The 17571-nt window shown below is 36.4% G+C and overlaps 1 protein-coding gene across 2 annotated transcripts in view; it reads right to left on the reverse strand.

The window, feature by feature from the left end:
- Positions 1 to 3174: 3174 nt before the first annotated feature.
- The window catches only part of LOC106867916 (tRNA pseudouridine synthase Pus10), a 40967-nt gene continuing 26570 nt past the window's right edge, over positions 3175 to 17571 (reverse strand). For both annotated transcript variants that reach the window (XM_089359668.1, XM_089359669.1), the window contains exons 10-19: positions 15451 to 15536; positions 14949 to 15074; positions 14711 to 14767; positions 11534 to 11610; positions 10903 to 10958; positions 8874 to 8991; positions 8691 to 8734; positions 7705 to 7803; positions 5705 to 5804; positions 3175 to 3335 (exon numbers count right to left, since the gene is read on the reverse strand). In XM_089359668.1, coding sequence (XP_089215794.1) covers positions 3297 to 3335; positions 5705 to 5804; positions 7705 to 7803; positions 8691 to 8734; positions 8874 to 8991; positions 10903 to 10958; positions 11534 to 11610; positions 14711 to 14767; positions 14949 to 15074; positions 15451 to 15536 — 802 coding nt within the window. In that variant the 3' untranslated portion in view covers positions 3175 to 3296. The remainder of the gene's footprint in view (positions 3336 to 5704; positions 5805 to 7704; positions 7804 to 8690; positions 8735 to 8873; positions 8992 to 10902; positions 10959 to 11533; positions 11611 to 14710; positions 14768 to 14948; positions 15075 to 15450; positions 15537 to 17571) is intronic.

Consider the following 17571-nt stretch of genomic DNA (forward strand, 5'->3'; position numbering starts at 1 on the left):
CTTGGCACCAGTGACATCACAACTCATTTCTACAGCCGAATGAACTGGAGCAACATAAAATATAGTGTCTTGCTCATGAACACAACACAGAGTCTGGTCTGGAAATCAAACTCACTACCTCATGATTGTGAGCCAAACACTCTAACCACTGAGTCATGTGCCTTCATACATAAAAAGATTTGGATAGCAAAGCCTGCAGACGATCAAGTCCATACATCCTGAACTCTAGTTTAGCATGCTGTAACATTTAAAGATCATCATCATTGTTTTCCATGCTGGCATGGGTTGGACAGTTTGAAAGGAACTGATGAGCCAGAGAACTGTGCCAAGCTCCAATGTCTGATTTGGCATGGGTTCTACAGCGGTGCCCTTCCCAACATCAAACATTTCACAGTACCAGAACAACTGAGGTCACCAGTGACTTGCAAGGCAAGATCCGTCATCTGAGGGGGTGTTGTATTGAGCAAGGTGGCTCTATCCCAGATGATGAGAGGTTAAAGTATGATAGAGGCAGAAACAGGTGTCGTGCAGTAGAGGAGATACATGGCTCCCCCACTTGGAAAAGGAAAGAGGATGGTGATAAAGTGCCAGCAAGTTACAGGAAGGTGAACATAGGTGGTCTATTGGATTGGAAGGGGTGAATGGGAAGGTCAGTTGATGAGTGTTGAAAGGAGACCACCTTAGTCATGCTTGCCCATGGTGTGCTCTGCTCTGTCAACCGTCTTCCTCCATCCATATTTCATCCCCTAAATCCAAAAAAGCACTGGTGATGGTGCCACATAAAAAGTACCCAGTACACTCTGTAAAGTGGCTGGCATTAGGAAGGGCGTCCCACTGTAGAAACTAAGCCAAAACAGACTATGTAACCTGGTGCAGCTCTTGTTAAACTATCCAACCCATGCCAGCATGGAAAACAGATGTTAAATGATGAACAAAATTCTGAGACTGGATAATTTCAGCTATGATTTTAATGCCAGCAATGCAGATCTCAATAGCAACATTTGTACAAGACTTTTGCTTACATTTTATCAACTATTGGAAACCACCACAATAACAAACTGGATGCACTAATTACATCTTGCTAGTTGTTTTCAATGATATATCTGAAGCCACTGCTGATACACTTCAGAATATGCCAAGCTGAAAAATGAAATTGTTTCAAGATATTTACCAGCAAATTAGAAACAAGTTCTCGGTGAAAGTTTAAATCAATAATTACTGAGTGTCAAACTTCTAAGCCAAGGCTACAACTTTCAATCTCAAACAATCAAAGGATATAAGAATGATGGTATTAGAGAAGTCCTCATCAACAGCTTGGATTCTAACAGCATTTGGCAACAGCTTGTTGAACACAAATCACATAATCTAGAAATCACTTTCCAACAGGATGAAATATGAGAAATCATGCAAAATCTGCCAGAATCCTATATGAATAGTCTTCAACTAATGCAGTATGACCCAGCAAAACACAACCAAATTGAAAAAGAAACAAAGACACCAAACTGGGATTCTATAAACATGGCTACTTTAGAGCCTAAATGTTTGTTTTATGACCTTACCAAGCACTCTACATAGACTGGAAAGTTCATAGGCTGACTATGAAGGAGTGATGCTAGAGCTATGAAACCTTGCATGCATTAAGTTCAACTCCTTATTAACAACTGCATTGTTTCTTTCCAGTAAACTCACATCTAACTGTTCAAAGAAGACTTCAAAGATAACTAGTTGTGACTTCTCTTGAAAATGGACAAAATTTGGCATCGTAGTGTTATCATGTACCTGCAGAAAAATGGTTTAGCCCCCACAAGGACATTCATGCTTGCTACATTAGGGGACGATGCTCCAGTTTTATCAATAGTGCAAAAGTGGGTAGCTGAATTAAGGAGGGGAAAGGAGACTCTTGAAGATGACCCAAGGTCTGGACATCCTGAAACTGCCACCACCAATGAAAACATTGTGTTCACCACATGATGATGGATGACAGGTGATTGACAATAAATCGAATAGCCCATACTACTAGCATATCCTGTGAGAGAGAGTTGAGAATATTCTGCACAATGAACTTGGCATGAAGGTTTCTGCTCAATGGGTAATACATCTGACACCAGATCAAAAGTGCACCAGGCTGATCAAGTCACAGGAAAATCTGACATTGTTTCAGGCAGATCCAGCTGGTTTCCTTGAATTTTTCCTAATCTATGTGTTAGTGTCATCACTTTGAGCCTGAGATAAAGAGACAATCCATACAGTGGAAATACTTCTCACCTGCTCCAAAGAAGGTCGGGTCATTTCATCTGCAGTAAAGGCGATGGCCTGTCCTTTTGGATGCAAAAGATGTTCTTTATAGACAATTTTCAAAAGAGTCACACCATCAAAGGAGAGTACTCTGCCAGTTTGCTGAGGCAGTTATGAAAAGCTAAATCAAGACCAAACTGTCAGGAAAACTGACAAAAGGGATCTTGTTTCAACAGGACAATGCTCCAGCACACAAATCCTTACTTTCAATGGCTTCTGTGTGACTGTGGCTTTGAACTGGTTGATCACCCTCCCTATTCTTCTGATTTGGCCCCATCTGACTATCATTTGTTCACCAACATGAAAAAACACTTGGCTGGGAACCAGTGCCACAGGGATAATGATGTAAACACTGCTGTTGATGACTTTGTTGATGAAAGCCTCTTCACAAATGGGATCCAAGCACTGCAATGCCAATGAAAGAAGTGTTTGGACTGCAAGGGAGATTATGTTGAAAAATAAACCTCATTTGGTCACATTCCATGAGAGTATCTTGGTCAGCCTATGAACTTTTCAGCCAACCCTCGTATTAGTGGCTAGTCAAAGACACAAGATACAGTATATACAACAAAATAGAGTTCAATGCTACAGTCTACAAAATGTGAAGCCTTGTGCATATTGTAGAAATTAATGTTTATATTGTGAAGTACTTGGTGATAAGAAGAGCATGCAGTATCATAAAATAAAAATCAAGCTGAAAAGCATGATGCATAACAACAAGAAGATTAATGGTTTTCTCTGTTGTGATGTGTATTACATAACTAAGGAATACAACAAATGGTGACATGTTATGCTAGTCAAGGTCAGTCCAACCATTCCAGCATAGAAAAACAGGCATAAAATGAAGATGACAGCAATAATAATATTGTAACAACAATAGAGAAAGTGATTGTTTTTTATTTCTTTTATTTATTTATCTATTTATTTTTTCCAAATTGATTATTAAATTCTAGATCACAGTTCCATATTACAATCAGATGTTTTGCCTGCAGAAATGTCTTTCATTGGTCAAGACGTTTTGGCCAGTCAATGTCCACAGACTGAAAGAAATATAAGAATACAGTAAATAAATCATTGAAATTAGAAGATATGAGAAAACTGTGAAGACAACTCATTGAAGTGTAAAAATTAGTTTGTGGAGGCACATGGTTTAGTGGTTAGGGTGTTGCACTCCTAATTGTAAGATTGTGGTTTCAATTTCTGGATCAAGCAATGCATTGTATTCTTGAGCAAAACATGTCACTTCACATTGCTCACATCCACTCACCTGGTAAAGATGAGTTATCTAGTGACGGATCAGCACTCTATTGAGGGAAAGGAATATAAATTCCATAGAATCTTGGAAACTGGCCTTATGAGCCAGTTTCCTCAGGTCCTCAGGAAATGACCTCAGGAAGGACCTTTGATCCTCTTTTTGAAAGATTAGTTCAAAGTTAATAAAATATACTGATTCTGAATTATATTTATAGTCAAAGAAAGTGAGAGCTATTTCAGATGACAATAGCTGTCCTGAAACTGGTAGAAATAAATTAAACAGACACACGCATCAATAGCCAAGTGAATCGGAACCCTAATTGTTGCCTTTAGCTTGGAAATAAAAGTTCCAAGTTCAAATCTAAACTGGAACTATGTACATATTCATGAATAAGAATCTGAGGATGAACTGAAGATTGAACCAATCAAAACACAGAGTAAATCTAATTATTGAAAGTATTTATTTTTATAAAGTTGAGATTAATAACTTGAAAAAATTGTTATCTTATTTAATAACAATGCATTTCAGACATTTGTATATTTAGACAAACACAGTGTGTGTGTGTGTGTGTGTGTGTGTGTGTGTGTGTGTGTGTGTGTGTGTGTGTGTGTGTGTGTGTGTGGTGTGTGTGTGTGTATGTGTGTGTGTGTATTTACTTGCTGAATTTAAAGGAATGAGCAGAACCTATGACTTTTGCAGGTCTTTTAAGATGGGTGAGACTGATGCTGTTAATATTGGTTTCAAATTCTGGCACAAGGCCAGCAAATTAGGGAGAGTAGGTAAGTTGATTGCATTAACCCCAGTACTCAACCGGTACTTATTTTATTGACCCCGAAAGGATGAAAGCAATTTGAACTCAGAATGTAAAGACAGACAAATTGCGGCTAAGGTTGGCATGCTAAAGATTCAGCCCGCTTGCCGCCTTGTTTGATGCCCTTAATATTACATTTGAATAGCTGCTGGAAAAACATGAATTGGGAAGAGATTCTAGAGGGACAATGTTTGGACTGAGTACAGTAGTTATTACAGGGAAAGTGGTGCACCAAGTGGGGGGCTAGAGGTGAAGAGATGAAATGAGTGGATGGATGGAGTGCCTGAGTAGTGGAGGAACAAAAGCAGCCAGCTCCAAAGGGCAAAAGCTGTTATGGTAGTTACAGCAAAGGAAGAGAAGACAGCAAGCATGAGGGAAGAGGCTAGAATGTGTCCACTTGCGATAGAGAGCCTATCAGCTTCATGACTCTTCTCTGGACACAATCCAGGATAAGGGTATGCATCACAGAACACCGTCCTGGATGTAGGAACAATACTGCATTGTGGGTTTCACAGTGTGTGTGTGTGCGTGTATGCACAAGAACCTATGTCTATGTGTCTTCACACTGTCACCATTTGAGCAAAAATGGTATCATTTGTTTGTGTTTCTAGTATAAATATATCCCATAGGTCAGAAGCTTCACCATGTGAAGACCAGCAGAATAAAAATACCTTGCTAGAAAAACAAGATTCATCAAAAGAAAGGACTGCAGAAAATTGCCTCAACACATCTTATTTAATCCATGCTAGCATGCAAAAAGCAGGTGAAAAAGAAACAATGGTGACAATGATGATCTTCTTATCAGACCTCTAGAAAAACTACATTGTATTTATAAGGAACAGAAAATCAGCAAATCTAGAAGATTGCAGCTAGCAGAAAACAATTTCTATGCACACAGCTGGCATAAAGCAGTTTCTACAATATATTTGATAACTTTCAAAAGAACAGGCACCTTAATTTCCATATAAATCAACTGCAGCAAAAAATGATTAAAATCTTTATCAAACTTGTTCTTTAGCTCAAGATACAAAGTCATGAGCTTTAGATCTAAAGTATAACTTCCATAGAGTTTGAAAATTCTTTAAGCTGCTCTTATAAAATATACAAACAGCAGATTATGTATAAGGCAGGAGTAACTCAGTTATGTGTAAGCTAATACACCCAAGACAGTACAAACCGTAATATGCCACTAAATCATTATTTACAGTTAGTTTTGGAATTCCAATAAGGCAACACTTAGTTGGCCTCACTGGAATTCCATAATGGTGGCTTTCCATAAAAAAACATCACAGTACCAACACACAAAATACATTAAGTTAACTAAAATGAAAATGTGTTCTTACCACAACATCCAGTTCTAAAATATCACAGTCAGTTTTGAAAACGCAAGACAAATTTGGCTGAGTTCTTCCAAAATCACCATGAACAAATTCTTTCACATAGCTGATAATTTCATTGAAGAAAAAAATCATTTGTTGAGTTTGTTTTTCAAAAGTATTCAGAGAATGCTTACAATAGATTTAGTTGTACAAAAATACAATGACAACTTCTCACAAACATCACTTTTTGCCATCAAATATATTTATTCTTAGAACTCTCCTCTAAACAATTTTTTGCCCAGTAAATATATTTTATTCAAATTCCAATAAAATCACTTCTTAATAACAACATTTCTATGACGTTTTGCGTTCCTCATTTAATTAGGTATGCTAATTAATACATTTAAGTATGCAAGTTAATGTTATCCTAGTGGCAAAATGGGGGAAAAAATCACAAAAATAAACATTTTAAAACTGAATTTTTATACTTAAAAAAAAAATGACATGGCAATCAAAATCCTTTATTAAGGATGTCCACACCTTGACATACTATGAGCAAGTCACTTATGATTCCTGTACCTAAAGGAGGCACTAGGCCTGCAAATTCACAGGAAGCAGGGCACTCGATAGTATTAACCCTAGTATTTGACTAGTACTTTATCAATGCTGGGAGGATGGAAAACAAAGTTGATCCCAGTGGAATCTCAACTCAGAAAGTAATGAGTCAGAAGAAATACTGCTGGGAACAGTATGGCCAAATGATTAAAATGTTCTCTTCAAAACCATGAGATCTCAGGTTCAAATGCTATGCATGGTATCTTGGGTAAATGTCATTTTCTGTTACCTCAGATTGATCCATACCTTTTGAGTGGAATTAGGTAGAAGAAAACTGTACAGAAGATCATTGGGTGAAACACCTATTATTCAGCCTTATAGCATACTATATCACATTATATTACATTAAGGTCATACATGTCTGTGGAATACTCAGCCATTAACATGATTTAGGAGCAGACAATTCAGTTGATCGAAGAACTGAATCTTCATCAAACAATGGAGATCCAACTCATACATGACCTTCACACACAGAGAAACATGGATTACATAACTCCCACCCCCCCGCACTTAGTATGCAAATAGGCACCTTATACCTCGACACATTTTGGAGAAGTAGTACAGAGAATCATATCAATGATAGTACTTGACGAGGTTTACTGTTTTATCAACTCTGAAAGGATATAATTCATCATCATCATCATTTTCCATGGGTTGGAAATGGCGCAAGACCGGGGTGTCATTGCCGAGTTTGATGTCTCAGAGATGCTCTATGAACTGGTCAGCCAAGCAGTGTCCTGTTGACCGACGTACAGAGAAGGGCAGAAAGAGCAGAAGATGCAGTAAATGACGTTGCTAGAAGTGCAGATAAAGGAGTCGTTGATATGATAGGGACGATGATGGGTGCCTGTGAGGATGGTGGTGTTGGAAAGGTAGGGTCAAGTGCTGCAGCATGGGCGGGGGCAGAGGAACAAGCCAGGTTGTTTTCCATTGGTTGGACGGTTTAACTGGAACTGGTAAGCTGGAGAGTTGCACCAGGGTCCAGTCTATTTTAGCTTAGTTTCTATGGCTGAATGCCCTTCCTAACAGCAGCCACTCCATAAGGTGTAGTGGGTGCTCTTTACATGTCACTGGCACTGGCCACGACTATGATTTCACTTCTCAAGCAAAGCAAATCACCAAAGGTTTCAGTCACTTGTCATCGCCTCCATGAGACACATCTGAAGATTATACTTCACCACTTCATCCCACATCTTCCTGGGTCTACCTCTTCCACAGGTTCCCTTCACAGTTAGAAATCAACACTTCCTTACAAAGCTGTCCTCATCCAGAATATAAAATGATGTAATGAAGTTGTTCTCATTCAGAATATGAAAGGATGTAATGAAATATCACTGGGTATTTTATCTGGTGCTCTACCAATTCTGCCAACCCACCCACCATGCACAAAGCAAAAGTAAAAAGGATACGTTCCAGCCTGCGTAGAAAGACTGAGGCGAAAGTGATTGTCATTAACTTTTGTTGCAGACATAAAGTGTATCAGACGTTTACGAGATGCCAGGGGACGCCTGAAATGTAAAATAAAATAAAAAATAATCTATTGTTTATTCCAGTTGACATACTTCTACAGCTATTTAAAGACATAGACATTCACATTCAGAAACACATAAAACACTTACACACACATGCATTTATATCAACTGCTGTAATTCTAGATGTATGCAGACAAATGCAAAAACACCAATTTTTATACACTGAGGGGTAAAAAAATAGTGATATGTTTACATTTCCTGTGAACAATATATCTTGTAGCTCTATAGTTTTGAAGATTATTGACCAAAAAACCCTCACTTGAAAAACAAGGATTGCCAGCACAGGAAAATACTAATAAAACAATAGAATGAATATATGCATATATATATATATATATATATATATACACACACACACACACATCCGGCTTAGCATCCCTAATCTTGCAGGCTTGTAATTGCGGGTGCCATGTAAAAAGCACCCGTTCCAGTGTAGACTGTAAAGTGGTTGGTGTTAGGAAGGGCATCCAGCCATAGAAACCATGCCAAAACAGCCTTTCAGCCAATCAACTCCTGCCAAACTGTTAAATCCATGCCAATGTGGAAAACAGACATGAAATAATGATGATGATGATATCGCCGCCACTTTAATCACCATCAGAATAGCTTGCACTACATCTGAATAGCTTGCACTGCATCTGAATAGCTCTGGCAGTTTCTGCATGGAGTAAAGCATCTCTGGTATTTATTTCACCTACGATTCCAGCACTGTGTGTGGGTATGTTTCTCTTTTCTTTCTCAATCTACTACTTCTAATATGTAACATCATTTACAAAGTTTTAAGATAATGAAGATGCATAAAGGAATTCATCATGAAAATGAACACACTTGAAAAGAAAGGTAGCAACCTTCACAGGACTTACCTGTGCAGAACTCGGATAGGTGTTTTCTGAAGAATAGCCAAATCCTAGAACCAAGACAAAAGAGTGCCTTCAGAATTTTCAAGAGATTTACAAAAATCTCTTAGCAATTTCTTAACATATTTATTAACTGAATTTCTCAACAGTGAAAAAGAAAGAAAATACAGAAATATGGATAAAACTCACCTTGTAAGTAGAAAGTGCACTTAGTTGCTCTTCTGTCAGTGGTTTCTGTGACCAGCACAGAGCTGAGTAACTTTTTGTCTTATCAATTTCTCCCTCCTTCAGATTTCCAATCTCCTCTCTACAATAACAATGTTGGACAATTAGGGTCAATACATTACAGTGATTTAATGAAAGGTGAAATGTTAAATGAAATTTCAAAGTATGCAACCACAATCATTTAGAAATTAAATATATTCCTTTGTAACCCATCTTCACTGCTCCTTAACCCCCCCCCACACACACACACACACAACACACAGACACAGCTTTGTCTTTAAGAAGTTGCAAACAGGAATTTAAATCAGCCAGTAAACTTAATTTTGATTCTTTAGTTTAATACAGAATGCTGCCACTGCCACCACCGTTCATCATTATCGAACATTTACCTTCCATGCTGGCAATGGGTTGGAAGGTTTGACAGGATCTGACAAGTTGGAGGACTGTATCGTGCTCTAATATCTATGATATAGCTTCTACAGCTGGATACTCTTCTTAAAGCCACTGGGTACTTTTTTTGTAGCACCAGCATTAGTAGGGTTGCCATGTAAATTGCAAGACTGAAAGAACCTCCTCAACATTTTATTTCTTTTTTTGTATTTGTAAATTCATGGCAATGGCAAGATATTTGCCAAAGGTGCCACTGCAATGGCATTTAGGGTAAGAGTTTTTTTTGCCAAGGCCTCAAGTCAACACAATATTTGTGAATGGAAATTGGTAGACAGAAACTGTCTGGAAGCATAACAGATGGATTTGTACCTGTAATTAAAAGAGTTGGCCATCTCACCCTGTGTCATGTTGATCCTGCATGAAAATTACATAATGACACATGAGTCTGTGAAGTCCTCAAACACATCTACATCAATTCAATGAGGAAGTAGTTGAGTTCCTCAAACAACTAAACACTCATCACTGCAAACAAAGATCATTATATAAATGTATGAGTTGGATGACTTTGCAGATTCAGAGAACTGCTGAAGTTGTTATTTTTTTTAATAACAATTAAGTTAATGTTAACATATTTAAGGCAAAGATCACAAAAAAGCTGGTGAGAAAATATATTTAATTCTTTCGTTACCAACCTGGCCAAAACTGGTTCTGTAGTACAAATGTTTTGCTTCCGTAAGTTTTGAATTAAAATCTTCCACCAAACCTTAGTCACAATTTATGGTCTTAACATTAGCTTAATAATAACTAGGTTATTTTTCTAAATTCTTTGTTATATTTAAAATAATTGAAATAAACACAGAGCATCTCAAAATAAATACAGTAAAGAAAGGGCTAAGCAGTGAGGAAAGATTACACTAAACAATGGCTAAATATTTTGTTTGTGGAAGTATGGGAGATAACTTTGAACATGATTTAGTTTCCTTAGATCTCTTCAATGAATTTCTCATCACTACTTTGAAAGGTAATGATGAGAGAATCACTATATTAATATAGAATATTGTAGACCGGTGAGTTTAAGAAATTAAAAAAAAAATTCATACTGCTAGATGCCACTTGCATGAAAATACAACAGTTAGTGTTAACATAGTTAAAATTCAGAGGATATTCTTTCATCATCATTTTAATGTCCACTTTTTTTATGCTTGAATGGGTCAGATGGAATTTATTGAGGCAGATGCCCTTTCTGCCACCAACCCTTATGTGTTTCCAAATAAGGTTGATATTTTCCCCCCAAGGACAGACATGTTGTTCATGGAAAACTGGAAATTACTAATGTGACAATAACACATATTTACAGTTATCAGAGTCAAGGAGATATACCAACACACACACACCAACATATATATGTAGGTGTGTGTGTATGTGTGTATTGAACCAGTTAAGATAAATTTATAGTAAAAAACAAAAAGAAAATTCTTTGAGATAAAAACAAGAAAGTATTTATATTTTTATCAAAATATGCTACCAGTTTCAATCACTTAAAAAGACAATTGAGTCATGCTGAAATAAAAGGAACATCATCAGTTGGATTTTTAGTACTTACCTTGAAACAGCCTGTAAATCTCTGACAAAAATAGATTTTGTGCTCTCATTGATTTTCTAAAAGAAAAAGAACAAGTTTAAACCACATCATTATTATCATTATTGTTATTATTATTAAGGCAGCGAGCTGACAATCATTAGCACACCAGGCAGAATGTTTAATGTTATTTTATCTGTCTTCACATTCTGAGTTCACATTCCACCGAGGTCAGCTTTGCCTTTCATCCTCTTGGGGTCAATAAATTATGTACCAGTCGTCGATGTGATCAACTTACCTACTCCCCACAAGTTTCAGGCCTTGTGACTATAGTAGAAAGGATTATTATTATTATTATTATTATTATTATTAAAGCAGCAAGCAAGGAGCTGAAATAAATAGCACTAAGCAATTCACCTGATGCTCTAATGACTCTGCCAATTCACTGCCAAGATAAATTTTATTATAACAAGAGATAAATATTATCATCACTGGTTAAGTTACTTTACTAAAGTGAAAGTAATACGAGATTCCAACAGCATTTAAACATAAAACTAAATGCCAATAATATTTTTTCTTTATTAGATACAGAGAAGATAACTTTACAGTGCTCACTAGAAGAATCTTGATGTGGAAAAAAACAAATAATTCTTACATTCTTCATCTCCACAAAATCTTCAGCAGTAAAATTTGATCTTTTGGAATTGATCAATTCTATGACAAACGGTCGACCTACAGAGATAAAAATCAAAGGAATTTTATTAACACTGTATGGTCAAGGAACAACTGAAGCAATAAACAAAAAGAATCATCAACATCATTTTAATGTCCATTCTTCCATGCCTTGCATGGGCCAGACAAAATACATTGAGGTAGGCAAATTTTCTATGGCTGGATACCCTTCTGCTACTACCCTTCACCTGTTTCCAAATAAGTTAATATTTTATGGAAAATTGGAAATGAAGGATATCACTTGTATGACAGGGACACACAATAGCAATTACTGCAAGCTGTCACAAGGAGACACTAACATATATGCACATACAGACACACACGACTTACTTCCTTCAGTTCCATTTACCAAAACCACATTGTGGAAGGAATCCATAGAAGGGATAGTCCCAGGAAGACATAAGAGGAGGTGGTGAAATATGATCTTTGGTTGTTGAGCCTCAGAGATGATGACAAGTGACCAAAGCTTCTGGCAATTTTCTGTGCTTGAGGAGACAGTTAAATGAATCATGGTCGTTGCCAGTGCTGGTGACATGTAAAAAAATAACACTCAGTACACTCCATAAAATGGTTCATGTTAGGAAGGGGCTTCCAGCCATAGAAACCAAACCAAAACAGATGATAAGCCTGGCACAGTTCTCCAGTTTACTAGTCCCAATCAAACCATCTAACCCATGCCAACATAGAAAATGGACATATGATGATGACGATGATGATGATGACAACGACTCACAAGGCCTTATTAGTTCAGCAACCTTAACCACAGAACTGTCATACTTCATCTCCTTCCATATGTTTGAAAATGCCTGTATTCAAACCCCGAACTTTCTTAATATCAACCCACTTGTATGGATTTAACATTAATCTTTTGATGTAAATCTCATAATTTGAATGATGTTATGATATTTTGGTGGCTGAACACCAGCATAATATATACCAATTAGTCAACACCAGTACAATATATACCACTTCATCAACAACAGGATATATCTTATATTATAAAAGAGAAACTGATTTCCATCTGTCTATGGAATAACAATATCTATGTAGAGATAGGGAAGAAGGGAAAGAGAAAAAGTTGTTGTTGAGAGAGAAATATAGTGAGGGAAAGAGAGTATGTGAAAAATAGATAAATAGGTGGTGTTATCAGCTTAGTAACTAACAAGTTTTAATTAATAGCACAGGAATTTTAAGTGCAAGTCTGTCAACACAATGCAACACAAACTTAAAAAAAAAACTATGTGTGTGTGTGTGTGTATAATATATAATACACATGGTTATTTTCTTTTGGTTGTTTGTGTGAGTATCTGTATGTCTCTCAACGTATAGACAAAGCAATGCAGACTTTAAAAAGAGACTTTCACTTTGAACAATTTAGGAAGGTAGGTGCATGATTAACAAATATTTTTATTAGCAGCATAATGACAGGTATAAATTAAAGTTAGAGGTATTTTTTTAAACCACCACCAAAATTTTGATTATATTAAAAAGTGATTAAAACAAGCAATCTACTCATTAGAAATATATCCAAAAGTCATTTTTCATAATCCAGCTAAGTTCTTTAAAAAATGTATCTATCGCCGTCATCGTTTAACGTCCGCTTTCCATGCTAGCATGGGTTGGACGATTTGACTGAGGATTGGTGAAACCAGATGGCTACACCAGGCTCCAATCTGATTTGGCAGAGTTTCTACAGCTGGATGCCCTTCCTAACGCCAACCACTCAGAGAGTGTAGTGGGTGCTTTTACGTGTCACCCGCACGAAGGCCAGTCAGGCGGTACTGGCAACGGCCACGCTCATCTCACTCGAAAAACCTCATCAATCTCATTGCAAGTTATACTTGATGAAGAAAGAAAAAAACCCCAACATTCTTAAACCTGCACAGAGATATACAAATATACAGATAAGTACATTGTTTTAAGTATAACATTTAGAAATTTCAAAGACTACAAAATAGAATCTTAAGAATGAGAAATCTAATAACTCAGCCTTTCTCCAGCAATTTCTTCACTGTTTTGTTAACCTATTTCTGTTCGTTTCAATTAATTTTAAAAACGACAAAAAAATTAAATTAAAAAATTTGCTTTCGAACGTAGATTAACATGAAATTTTGCTGGGAGATTCTAATTTGCAGATGGATGCCCACAGCTCCGTAAAGAAGTGTCAATCTCTCAAAGAAGTGGGAGACCCAGGAAGACATGGGATGAAGTACTGAAGAACGACCTCAGGAAGCCGAAACTTTCAGGCAAGATAACAAAGGACCGATATACCTGGCACCTGCCTGTACTTAAGAAGACCTTATCCCATAACAGAAGTATTAAAACTAATCCTGCTGGAGGTGTAAAACGCTTGCAGTGGGGCCACATAAAAGCACCTACGTGGTGCTACATAAAAGTGCCTATGTGGCATCATATAAAAACACCTGTGTAGTACCACATAAAAGCACCAAGCACACTTTGTAAAGAGGTTGGCATTAGGAAGGACATCCAGGCATAGAAACCGTACTATATCAGACTGAGTCTGGTGGAGCTCCCCAGCTTGCCAGCTCTGGTCAAACCATCTGATCCATGCCAGAATGGACAACAGACATTAAATGATGATGATGATGATGATGACAACGACTTTATAACAGAAAGTTTGTATCATAGAACCAAGAGCAGTTTCAGACAGGCTGGTATCAAAAGGATTAAATAAAATCAAACTTGCAAGAAATATTGCCTATAGTAGGATATGAACTCACAACTCTGTGAGTCAGGAGTGTGGCACCTTCTCCAATTGTCTATGAAATATATAGTAAATGAATAACCAAAAGTAAGTCAGCTTTAAACGTTTCTTTTAGAATCCAGTGTATTACTGGTATGTATTTCCTAACACAGGCACACTGCTTCCTAGTAAACAAAAAAAAAAGGAAAGTAAAAATTGATCTTGTCAGACTTTCAATTGGGAAATGTAAAGCATTGAATGGATGCAGTGAAGTATCTAGTTTTGATTTTCTCCCTCTAACACTTACAACTCATCGTGAATTAAAATTTTTTTAAAAACTATGTTTCTTTACAAATGAAGAATTACAAGTGACTATTTCAAGAATACAATACTTACCATTGCCAAGCATTTTCACATCCACATCTTCACGACCAGATGCAGAAAACTTACATTCTGCAATGAGATTATTTGAGATTTTAGTAACATGCTTTGGAATAATCAAATATAAGGAAATCAAAATGTAAGGAAAAAAAGAAGTGATGTATATTGCCTTTTTTTTTAAGCTTGAATTGGGTAAAAGAATTTAGGATATTTTAAATATAACTGTGAGAGGACAGAAAAGAAATAAACTTACCAACAGGTTCATATCGTTCATTTAAGACATTACAAATCAGTTCTTGTACTGATGTTTCATGTTTTTTAACTCCTTCAATTAACCAAGGGGTTTGACTTAAGAAACGTGAATACTTGTTGTATCGACCTGAAATACATAATGTTGAGTTATTAACCTTTAAGCATTTAAACCAGCCATATCCAACCCAAATATTCTATCTGTTTTATGTTCAAGCTGCCAAGATCTGGACCCTTACACCAACACTACAATGTCATTCTAAAAATATACAATCTCATCATTGAAGTCTTAAAGTTACAAGATACTGCACGATTAATTCAAAACTATGTGAATTAAAAAGTATTAAATTTGTCAGAGTAATCTGAATGCTAAAGGGTTAAACATGTTTTTTAATAGCAGCTCTAATATTTTCATGTCACAGCCACTGATTATAACTTTAAACCCATCGCAAAAAGTGAATGATAAAAAAAATAGTATACATAAAGAAAGCTAAGAGAGAACATACCTGCTACAAACACTGAATCATGCTGACATCTGATGGAATCACAAATACAAGACTCCATAGGGGTTAATGGAGGAAATTTACAAACCCTAAAGATATGGAAAAAAATTAATTAAAAATCAAGAAACTAAAGTTAATTATTTAAATTTAATTAATTTCAAGTCAACATTACCGGTAAGAATTTTGAATAGTTACTTTATATGATTATTTTGTAAATTTTGTTGTTAAAAGTTAACCCTTTCATGGCTACAGTTACTTGGCAGTATTTTTTATAATTGTACCCATTCTAACAGTGTATAAACCTACAGGGTGTTCAGGATTAATTTGATGATTTTTTAAAGTCTCCATTTTTCAGGCACAACTACATGTATTGGTGAACAGACAACGGTGTTGAAGAGCATAAGATTTAAATTGTAGTTGAGAAAAAGTTAACTGACATGGAGGACTAGAAGCCATCTGAATACTGGAAAAGAGTTACCTGTATCATGATGACATGCCAGGTATTAAAATGCCAACATCATGACTACTGCTCAGCTGCAACAGAGACATTGATGCAGTGGCCAGCAAGAAGGGACACAGCAGGTGTTCTGACTGCATCCACACATCAGAATTCATCCAACAACTGATGAATTCAGATGACTACGAGGTTGCAGGGGAATGTAGTTAAACCCTGGCTAGAGAGGGTTGTTGTTAGAAGGCTACATGTGTGGGCAGTAGGATTTGGCTCCTCGCCATACCTCTAGAAAGAGTCAGAAATGGTTGTTGGAGACTTCACCAGCCTCGATTTCTATCCTCCTAATTACCCTGATAGTAATTCCATAGATTACTATGTGTGGAGCACAGTTGAGAAAGACAGCAGTTATTCTGACTGCAACACCAAGGCCAAGATCAAGGAGGTGTTCAAAGATCTTCCCAGGGACACAGTGTGGAATGCAAGCACCAGGTTCTGAAGCTGTCTTGAGGCCATAGTAGAAGTTTAGGGCAGCTACTTTGAGTAAACTGTTACCTCCCAGCCAAAATCTAGTTGATAATTTTTGATCTTCTAAAATACTTTTATTTTTAGATGGGATATTGTTTTCTTCTCATTTTATGCAAACTGTCAAATTTAGCCTCAACACCCTGTATATGCAGTGGAAAGTCAATCAGACAATCAACCCCTCTAAAACAAAGTATACAATAAATCCACAAGTTGCAATCATAGCAATCTTGTAGCAATGGTTCAGATTTCTCTCAAAGTGAAATTTAAAGATGACATGTTTTTGCAAGGAGTGAAAATCTCAGCCATTTAGGTCTTGCTTCATTTACTGTCAAGACTCAGTCTACGTTGAAATAGCTAGAACTAACCTAGAAGTAAGTTCAGGATGCTGTTGTTGTTGTTGTTGTTTAGCTTTAAAAGCAGCATTGATCAAACAAACTTCTGATCAGTGTTGAGAAAGATGAATAATGAGTCTATCAATTCTAAATATAGATTCAGCTACCTTGTTTTGTATGATTACAAAACCTTTTTTGAAAAAGTCCAATTAGTTACGTTCAAAATCTCTCGTTAAACCTTTTGTTACCATATTTCTGTTGGAATTTTCTGCCTTTGTTTCATTTAATTTTGAAAATAAAGAATTTATTAAAATGAGTTTGTTACTATTAAGTTGATGTTCATAAAATTTTGATGTCAGATCACTTTAAGACAGGAAATTAGTATCAATGAACTAGGTAGGTTAATATCAAAAGAGTTAAACATCTCTCATAAAATATATTTAGTTTATGTGCATCAGGATAGCTGGATAGAGATACAGTGATGTAATGATGCAACTTTCAACTCCAGTTAAACACTGTATCAATCAGAATATAACTATCAGCAGGTCACATTAAGAGATTTTGCGTATACCAGAGTCTGTGGTAGGGAAAGAGACAATACCATACTTCACAAACTACAGGTTGTCATCAAAACACTGAGGTAGAGAAAAATATGGGACATTAGATGATACAAATATGAGAAAAGGTCATCCTCCCCAATGAAAAAATAGCCTTATGTTGACACTTCAATAAAAATCATTTAACATCATACTGTCCCATAGTGTTTATATGCTCTAGCAGTGATTCGGTTTAGTTCAGGCCTTGAGAGAGAGA

The sequence above is a fragment of the Octopus bimaculoides genome, chromosome 11 (assembly GCF_046866305.1).
Source record: "Octopus bimaculoides isolate indiv1 chromosome 11, ASM4686630v1, whole genome shotgun sequence".
Lineage (NCBI taxonomy): Eukaryota > Metazoa > Mollusca > Cephalopoda > Octopoda > Octopodidae > Octopus > Octopus bimaculoides.